Source organism: Myripristis murdjan, chromosome 4 (assembly GCF_902150065.1).
Source record: "Myripristis murdjan chromosome 4, fMyrMur1.1, whole genome shotgun sequence".
NCBI classification, from domain to species: domain Eukaryota; kingdom Metazoa; phylum Chordata; class Actinopteri; order Holocentriformes; family Holocentridae; genus Myripristis; species Myripristis murdjan.
This window is the reverse complement of record NC_043983.1, coordinates 36300401-36310931: the sequence shown is the minus strand read 5'-3', so window position 1 is coordinate 36310931 and position 10531 is coordinate 36300401. Positions and strand designations below refer to the sequence as shown.

The 10531-nt window shown below is 39.7% G+C and overlaps 1 protein-coding gene across 1 annotated transcript in view; it reads right to left on the bottom strand.

The window, feature by feature from the left end:
- Window positions 1-236: 236 nt before the first annotated feature.
- Window positions 237-10531, bottom strand: part of LOC115358064 (uncharacterized) — a 22341-nt gene continuing 12046 nt past the window's right edge. The window contains exons 2-3 of the mRNA XM_030049854.1: window positions 6885-6891; window positions 237-247 (exon numbers count right to left, since the gene is read on the bottom strand). Of these exons, the coding sequence (XP_029905714.1) occupies window positions 244-247; window positions 6885-6891 (11 nt within the window). The 3' untranslated portion in view covers window positions 237-243. The remainder of the gene's footprint in view (window positions 248-6884; window positions 6892-10531) is intronic.

Sequence of the window (10531 nt, the reverse complement as noted above, 5' to 3'; positions counted from 1 at the left end):
CTGTCAGACACCCGAGATTCGAATCATCTGCTGGAATGAAACTCATTAAAATCATCTTCATCCCAGCTGAGATCATCAAACGGCAAATGGCAGGTCATCAGTACTTTATAAAAATGTGTTCAGTACATGAATCCATTGCTTATATATTGATATATATTGATAATGATACTGCTCAGTGAGTAGAAGTTGATAAATGATTCGGAGGGTGAACCACAGTCCCTCTCAGTTTAACTGAAACGCTCTTCAGCTTCAGCAGAATGTAAAAAAATAAATAAACTCCAATTTTCCAATTGCCTTTCCTCCCATGTTTCTAAAACATAGTAATAACCAAATAATAATAATAATAATAATAATAGCAATAAAATGCGTTTGTATAGCACTTATTAAAAGCAGATTTACAAAATTCTCTACAACAACACATAAAAACACAAAAATAAAATACATAGTAATTTAAAAAGCAGGCAGGCATGTTAAAGACAATGGGTAATTAAAAAAACCTAAATATTAAAAAACCTAAATAAAGCTTCAGTGTAAAGTGCAAAGTGTCAAAACAGCAGTGACTCAAAACTTCCAGTCGACTTGAACTTTACCCCGACCCCGACCCTGACCCTGACCCCGACCCTGACCCCGACCCTGACCCTGAGCCTGACCCTGACCCCGACCCTGACCCCAACCCAGCTCCTCAGGTGGGATGCCACACACACACACACACACACACACACACACACACGTTTGGCTTTAGTGTCCAAAACTTTTAGAAAAATGTGTGAAATCAATGAAACTGTGTGGCTCTCAGGTGAGCTCTCAGGTAGAGGCAGTGGCCTGCAGTGAAACTGTGATGATTCAGTTCAGTTTGAAGTGAATTTTGTTTCAGTTCAAATTAAAACAGAACAAACAGGATATTTGCTGTTTCCCGACTGAAACTGAAATGTCAAGCAGCCGCGTGTTGACGAGGCAGACACAAAGCTTAAAAAATAAAAACAACAAAGACAGCAAAAAATAACCGAAGAATAATAAAACAATAACATGGAAAAACAGAATGTACAGAATACTTTAAAAAAGACATTTCAGGCTTCTCTGATTACCTGTGAATTAAAATCCACTTCCTGCTCTCTGTCGTCTGTAGTTTGATTTTGTTTTTTGAAATGTGATTTTTCTCCCTCTAGTTTGAGTTTTTGTTTTTCCTTTTTGTGAAAATCTGCCGAACCAAACAGAAAGCAGACATAAATCCCACACTTCTTATTTTAATTTTGAATTTTCTTCGTATTCGTTCAGATTCGCTCCTGGTTTGTGAATGGAGACTTTTCAAATTAAAATGTTGTCAAAATTGAATAGTATATTTTTATAAGAGTAGTAGTATAAGCATGGAAGTCAACGTAATTTTTTTTAATGTAAGTCATTATAAGAGGGGTGAGAGTATATGTTTTACTTCTTCTCACTCCTTTTCGGATATTCTTAGATTATGTCTGTTTTTGTTTTTGTTTTTTGTTTTTTTGTTTCTTTTTTGCTATTTTAATCTGTTATTCATTTTGTATGTCTTTCTGTATGATTTAAATTGTTAAATTTCTCTATGATTAAAATGTTGTTTTTATTGACATATTCAAAATAAACATGACTAAACTAAACTAAACTAAAGGAAATTCCTGCTGCTGTTAAAAATATGAAAGCAGGTTTAATAAAAGGTTTGGTGTCTTACCGCCAGGCTTCAGCTCAGGAAGTGGCAGCTCGGCCTTCAGCAGGGGAGTTTCTCAGCAGTGTGACAGGAAGTGGCGTCTACCTGACTTCCTGTCACATCACAGCTCTGATCCCAGGCCAGTTCTCACCAAACACAAACGTCATGAAGCACCAACCGCCGAGCTCCTCCACGGCGACCTGCAGACCAAAAAAACAAAAAGATGATGTTCTGGTTTGACAAAGCTGAACTCAAAACAGCTGATATTAACAAAAAACAAACAAATAAATAAATTAAGATGAAATTAAAAATAAAAAAAAAAAAAAAAAAACTGGAACACAGGTCAAAAAGAAAGAACTTAGGAGAAAATGAGCATAATCAAATTCAGAAACTAATATACAAGAAAACTAAGATATTGTTTAGTAAGTAATTTAATCACTTTCCTTGTGTTTTATTTTGGAAGTCAAACTTAAACACGGACAGGAAGTTAAAATAATCACTCAAACACTTTTTCTGTTGTGGTAATTTCAAGTGAACTGGATTTTAGTGAAATCTGAGGATTACAATCTCAGGGGTATGTTGCCATGGTAATTGAGGCAGGGTCAGTTGGCATGGTAACTGAGGCAGGGTCAGTTGCCATGGTAACTGAGGCAGGGTCAGTTGCCATGGTAACTGAGGCAGGGTCAGTTGCCATGGTAGGGTTCACCTTCAAAACACAGAAGCAACACAAACTGAAAGAGCTGCATTGACATCATCATTAGTACCTCGGGCAGCACCAAGCAGGGCCGGAGCGGGACTCATGCTCAGCCCTGGAGTTTCATCTCTCTGACCGGCCCACTTTAGATCACCACCTATTATTATTAAAATCAAAAAATATAATGGGTCACTATCGTTTGGGCATGGAAAGTGGTTATATTGGAACTAATGCTTGCTTGTTCACACTCTGTAACAACAGCTCACCTGTTCCTTCCATACTGACAGGAGCAATCCCCTCATCACTACTGGCTCCTGGCTCTGCTTCTGACTCTAAATCACATTTTAAAAATTATTAGCACAAATCTCCCCTTTTTCCAAAGCCTTCTGATCAATTCAGGTCAGTTTCATTAATGTAGTGCTGAATCGTCTAGCATCTCAGGACACTTTTCATATAGAGCAGGTCTACACCATACTCTTCATTATATTAATTCTAATAATATTCACTCAATGAGCAATCCTACCTGTCCACTCTGGACTTGTGGGCTCATGCCTGGTGCTTGGTGCTGGATCTGGCTTCTGACTCTGAGGGGCTACAAGACAAAGTTTCCCAGTTATGTGGCGTCGCATCATACTATTATTTAAATTATATAACGTTATTTTGTATGCCACAATGCCACACAATTCATTGACTTGATAATTAATTAACTTGAACGGTGGTTTGCAGGCAAAGTTCAACTTCTTGCCTTACCCGTCCCATTTAGCACATTTAGCACACCTGTCCCATTTTAGCAGATTTGGCTGCGTCTGTTTCCAGAGCTTTCCTCTTTAATTCTTGCCTTCTCCACGACACCCTTGCTCTATTTTCCATCTTTCAAACACCACTAACCGGGTGCACGGACGTGTTACATCAGGGTGCGTCTGCAAAAAAAAAAAAAAAAAAAAAAGAAGAGCTGCCAGTGGAGGCGGAGGCAGCCCAGGCACAGCGGTAAGCAGCATACGTGATCAACCCACTGCCATGACTGAACACCCCAAAAAAATAAAAAATAAAAAAAGTGAACACCGGCCCTCGCGGCCCAAACATCAGACCGGCCCACCAGGAAGTGTCCCGGTGGGCCTCCCACCGGGTCCTCCCGATTAGCCACTCCGGGCTTGGCACCGAGTCACTATAGTCCCAACTATAGCAAAGCTATAGAGGCGAAGCCCCGAGCCACTATTGTTATCCTGCATGTTTCTTCTAATTATTATTGTTATAGCGAATTTTGGTTCACTACTCCTCACACAGTTTTGAAAATAATAATAATAATAAATGATATTATTATTATGAAAACGTGAGTCTCAGTCGGGAATGGCTTGACTATGGCTATGACTTCTGTACATTCTCAGACTTACCATGGTGAAAAAACATCCCAAAAAACTGCGCAAATGTCCCATCCACAATGAATGGTTAGGGTTAGGGTTAGGCCCATACGCCTACATCGTCGAGAATACCTCGACACAGTCAATGGATGAAATGTGTGGCTTGGTCAGATCTCCTAGCCTGCAAATTTTGGTTGCGATCGCAGTTACCATAGCAACATAAAAAGTTTTCAAAAAATCCCATATGAAGTGAATGGGGATTTTGAAGCCACACATCTCGGTCATACGGTCATGCAGAAACGTGAATCAAACTTTAAAAAGGTGAGATTGACCAGTACTATTTTTGGTGTAAGTGGCATTTTCAAACACCTTAGCGTTTTTTTTTATAAAAGCACAGTTTAAAGTTTGACACATTTTCCCGCCTTTTTTCCAGTTTTCAATGTGTGTGTATGTGGAAGTCGTTAAGCGGCTACAGTGGGGCTCTAACTGACAGAGTGGGGAGCCGGGGTGAGGATTATCCAAAAAAATAAAACGGAAATCGGCCTCATGGGCACATAGTTTGAAGCACGCACGTCATTTTTCCCAAAGTGGTAGAGATTTATGTCCACTCTCACACGATGCATCTATTTTTACCGTGAGACCAACAGAATTTGAATGGCGAGCCTCTAAAGACAACAGGCCCCTTGTTTTCCCCAATAGGCTTCAGTGTTATTTTTCAGGAGAACAGAGCCGTTTCTGTTTTTCACTGGTTTTTACATAACATCGCTCTCCTGTCCACATTTTAGACCCCAAGAGGGTTTGGGTTCTTCTTCTTCATCATCTTATTATTATTATAGCGAATTTCGGTTCACTACTCCTACCACAGTTTCGAAAAAACCTATGTTTTAAACATTATTATTATTATTAAACATTAATAATTAATTAATTATTAAACATTATTAAACATTATTATGAAAATGTGCGTCTCAGTCGGGACGGGTGTGCTATGACTTCTGTACATTCTTGGAGTTACCATGGCAACAAAAATCCCAAAAAACTGCGCCAAATGTCCCATCCACAATGAATGGTAAAAACTTCCCAAGGCTTCAGGACACAGAGCTTTTGACCTGCGTCCACGCACCAAATATGAAAAACGTGCGTCTTGTGGAGAAGAAGCGGTGTGTGAATTTTCAAGCCGCTCCGACTTTCCGTTTCAACAGCATAGCAACCATCAGGAAAAGCATATGCACTCATACAAATTCTACATCAAAGCGTGCGTTGACAAAAGTCTTGGCTTTTCAAGAGTGTATGAATGTATTGGTCAACTTTGATAGTTTTTAATAAGTCCTTGTTGAAGAATCATCTTCAATTTAGAGAGCTTTTTCACTTTTTAATGGGAGGTAGCATCGCATGTGCACACTAACATGCCCACACACAGACACACATATTCCTGTCTCTATATCCTTGTGAGGACATTTATTGACATAATGCACACTCTTACACACTCTTACACACACACACACACACACACACACACAATATAACTGAATGCAGTTCACTTTGTTCATTGATCACTGTTCATACTTTTTAGTGAGACAGACACCCACACCCACGCAGATACAAACTCTTCCACGCACATACACTACATAGCTGAATGTAATTCACTTTGTTCATTGATCACTATTCTTACTTTTTAGATTCAGACAGAGGTCAGACGCGCCCCCCCCGGCAACGGCCCCCGAGGCACTCTCAAACTTTCCACACGAGAATTTTCTAGTTATTGTTATTATCATTGTTGTTGTTGTTGTTGTTGTTGTTGTTGTTATTATTATTGTTATTATTTGTCTTTATTATTGGACTTCTTGTCAGCTCACTCCCAGAGGGTTCCATAGAGAGTGTGCTGACGTTGTGTGTGTGTGTGTGTGTGTGTGTTCTGTGTGCGTGCGTGTGTGTGTGTTCTGTGTGCGTGTGTGTGTGTGTCTGTGTGTGTGTGTGTGCCTGACTCTGTGGAACAGGTGAAATGCCATGTGCGTGATTGTTTTGTCAATGTTTGTTCTGTTCCTCTTTACTATTTATTTATTTTTATTTATTTAATAAAATAATTTATTTAATGTTTTTTACTGAAGCTTGAACTGAAAGAGTTACATTCAGTTTCATTGTCCATGTATAATGACAATAAACATATTCTATTCTATTCTGTTGTTGGTGTTGTTGTTGTTTTTGTGGTTCTTGTTGTTGTGGTTGTTGATGTTCTTGTGGTTGTTGATGTTGTGGTTGTTGTTTTTGTTGTTGTTGTAGTTCTTGTTGTTTTTGTGGTTGTTGTTGTGGTTGTTTTTGCTGTTTTGGTTCTTGTTGTGGTTGTGGTTGTTGATGTTGTTGTTGTGGTTGTTGTTGATGTTGTGGTTGTTGTTGTTGTCGTGGTTGTGGTTATTGTTGATGTTGTTGTGGTTGTTGTTGATGTTGTTGTGGTTGTTGTTGTTGTTGTGGTTGTTGTTGATGTTGTTGTGGTTGTTGTTGTTGTCGTGGTTGTTGATGTAGTTGTTGTTGTTGATGTTATGGTTGTTGATGTTGTGGGTTTTGATGTTATTGTTGATGTTGTTGTGGTTATTGTTGTTGTTGTTGTGGTTGTTGTTGTTGATGTTGTTGTGGTTGTTGTTGATGTTGTTGTGGTTGTTGTTGTTGTTGTGGTTGTTGATGTAGTTGTTGTTGTTGATGTTATGGCTGTTGATGTTGTGGGTTTTGATGTTATTGTTGTTGTTGTTGTGGTTGTTGTAATCGCTGTAGTCCATCCATCCTCTCTCTCTGTGATCACTCATTTATTTTTACCTCAGTGGGAAAGGAGTGTGTTCAGACGCTGTCACATGCAGACACACCGCAGCAGATTACCCATCAGCCCCTGCTGCCACTGCCACCAGTCTTTTGATTGATTGATTGATTGATTCAGCTTTATTGATCCCAAAGGAAATTGACAGCGGTGGTCAGCTGCTCTCTCACACACAATAAAAACATAAAAACAGCAGAGGAGCAAAGTGACAAGAAAATTTGCCAAAAAATTCCTGTCCAGTAATGAAGCTTTAAAAAAAAAAAACATGAGGAAAGTACCTGAGACTCAGACGCCTCACACCTCCAACCCCTCAGCCCCAGACAGGAAAGGAACTGGTTTCCATTTCCTTCAGTCCACATCTGAGCTGCTCTCTTAAGAATCCAGGGAGGCCAAGGACCATAGAGGCAGGACCAGGACCCACAGGTAGGACCAGGGGGCTATTCCATGAAAGCAGCTAAAGAAAGCTGCGCTTACGTGATATAGCCTGGCTTGAATTAGCGTCAACTTTTACTAAAGCCTCAACCCGTTCCACTAACGCGATTCAGCCGCGTCAGGTCAACGCTAATTCTAGCCACGTTTGAACAAGCCTCAAGTGTGCGTGTTCACGGGGAACATAAGCAGCCCAGAACAGTCGATTGTCGAAACGAACATACAACTGTCTCAAAAGGAGGGGAAAAGGAGAGCCTCGACATTTTCAGCGGCGGAGCAGACACCGCTGATGGAACTATATGAAGAATATAGAGAAATCACCACAAACAGGGCCGGCTTTTGGCAGAGGTGCTATAGGCAACTGCCTAGGGCGCCATCTGCTGGAGGGGTGCCGCTAACGGCCAGAGGGGCACCGGAAGCAGGATTGTTGACCGGCGCAACACCGTCGGGATATGGAAATCAAAAAACTGGAGAAGGAAGTAGGCTAAGTAGCCTATAAATTTAAACACAGCAGAAAGCCATGGTTTGGACTGTATTTAATGCTTTCATTCTTTGTCTTCACAGCTTGAACAAAATGATGATTATTGAGTTTGTTTTGTTGTTTTTTTTAATGGTTAATAGGCTAAATGATTTCAAAACTTAGGAATTTATATTATATATGAAATTATAGATAGGCTACATGTAAAAATCCAAATATAAAGGGATCATTCAAAAAGTGGGATGACCATGAATCCAATTGGGATTAACTGAAATATGTGTTCTTGTAAACGTCCCTCACCTGTGTCAGCTAACCTGTCATCGCAAATTGCGGGTGGGAAATAAAATAAGACGTCTTTTTTATTTAACCTCATGTTCTTTTCAACCCTTTTATGTTCAACGCTTGTTGTTGCATTTGATGTATGACATGTGCTATATGAATAAAATTTGATTGAGTAATTGATTGTTTATTCGGTTGATTTCGGAGACTGACAGTGATAACACATGATTTTCATTACGTTTATTTTTATTAAGTAAACACGTACATTCATGCTTGGTCACATTGTGGGAAATGGGCTAAGTTTGAATTTATATTTCCAAACACGGACATGGTGCTACATAATTAAATTTGAATTTAATTGAATTGAATATGTGATGCCAGGGCAACAATACAGACGTGACGGAGCCGTCATCTGGGGGTCTGTTTGCGTCCGTCGGACATTCTTTGACAGCAGCTGAGCTAAGCTTGGCTGTAAGCCGCCACGGAGCAGGCTAGTTCTGCTGACTAAGTTGCCATGGTTACTGAGCAGAAACTTATATAAGCCACTTTGATGGAACGGAACTCTCACTTAAATTAGCGAGGCTCGTCGAAATAAGCCAGGCTATCCCGTTAGCCAGCTTGATGGAATAGGCCCCAGGACCCACAGGCAGGCCCAGGACCCTCAGGCAGGCCCAGGACCCTAGAGGCAGGACCAGGACCCACAGGTAGGACCAGGACCAAGACCCTCAGGCAGGCCCAGGACACCGGATGGATGGATAATAATAATAATAATAATAATGATAACAATAATAACATCATCATCAACAACAACAACAACAACCACAATAATAATAATAATAATAATAGTCACCAGACTGCCCCCTGTGACACAGGATCTCAGTTGTGTGATTATTCAGATTAAAATTTGTGTTCTCATTTATTTTTGCCCTTTTTGTTACTTCCTGTTGTCTTTCATTCACTCATTTTTTTCCTCTGTCGTTTCCGGATGGTTCCGCTCCTCCCGCCCTGCAGCTGCTCTCTGGTTACATACCACTTTTATTTTAGATCTTTTGGTGAGGTGGTGGTCTGCTGACCTGAAAACATCCTCTAAATAAGAACGTACTGGTTTTCTGCTGAAACCACATTCAGGTCAGAGAACCTCAACCAGGGCAGCCTGAACTTCCTGTTTCCAAACCTGCTGAGCTGAAAGAACCGAGAGGAACCGAAAAGAACTACAGAACAACCATCAGTGACAAAACATCTGCAGTCTGGGAGCTGGCAGTAAAGCTGCACAAACTGACCAGTCAGCCAGTCAACATGTTGACTGGCTGACTGGTTGGGACTGGACTGGGACTGGACTGGGACTGCAGTGTCTTTTTTTGTTTGTTTGTTGGTTGGTTTGCAATCTAGTCCAGTCATTTTATGAAAAAACCCAGGACAAATTGCAAGAGAAGCAAACTCAACTGATTTTGGATCCTCAGTTTGTCCTGAGTGAGGGGAAAAAGTCCCAAGGAATCCCACTGGTGGAAAGTTTTGAAAATCCCCTCTATATGACCATATAATACCAAAAACAGCCTTTTAACACACAGGGGAAAGGGGTTCAACATTTTACTTTCAGATATCACTATAAAAATTCACAAGTTGATTACACACACAAAGACAAGAAAAAAAGTCAATTACAAGTTCTTTGAATTATTCTGTTTACACATGCATATCACACATTATCTGATTTGATATGCACTAATAAGGAATATAAGGAATAAAAGCCAGAACAGATATTTAAACAGTGAATTAAAAGGTTACTATATTATATAGTAACCTTTTAATTCACTGTTACATAGTAACCTTTTAATTCAAGGTTACTAAATAAATAGTAACCTTGTAATTCACTGTTTAAATATCTGTTCTGGCTTTTATTCCTTATATTCCTTATTAGCGCATATCAGATCAGATAATGTGTGATATGCATGTGTAAACAGAATAATTCAAAGAACTTGTAATTAACTTTTTTTCTTGTCTTTGTGTGTGTAATCATCTTGTGAATTTTTATAGTGATATCTGAAAGTAAAATTTTAAAACCCCTTTCCCCTGTGTGTTAAAAACAGTTTTTTTGTTTTGTTTTGTTTTGTTTTGTTTTGTTTTTTTTTTTTTTTTGGTATTATATGGTCATATAGAGGCGATTTTCAAAACTTTCCACCAATGGGATTTCTTGGGACTTTTTCCCCTCACTCAGGACAAACTGAGGATACAGAATCAGATGAGTTTGCTTCTCTTGCAATTTGTCCTAGGTTGACCCCAATTTTGGCCTAAAATTACTGGACTAATCTGGGCTGGTCCAGGATCAGCCCCTCATGGCAATGTGTGTTCAGCTCTGTGCTAAAAATCTCTCATTTCATTGGATGACAATTAATATTTTTTTATATATGATATTTTAATTCACTTTACTGTATTACTAGTAAGCAGAATGAGTTTGTATAACACAAAGTATTTTTTAAATGGAAAATGGAATATATTGTGGTATGAACCTGTAAGTAAGTATGAACCTGTTTTCAGCACAGAGTTCCCTTTAGAAGCAACCTAACCAGCTGGGAGGCCTGTATAATAATAATAGTTGTGAGCCACATGGGGGCGCTCCACCATCATCAACCAGTGAAGCATCAGACACGCACAGCTGAGGCCCTGCAGCGCCCCCTGCTGGTGATTCCTGGACAGCACAACTGAGATGACGATCATTTACAGACTAATTATTCCTTTCTCATGTTTTGTAAAAGGTTTTCCGTGCTGGAGGAGTAAATGCTGGTCTGGTCTGGTTTTGTCTGGTTTGTTCTGATCTGGTTTG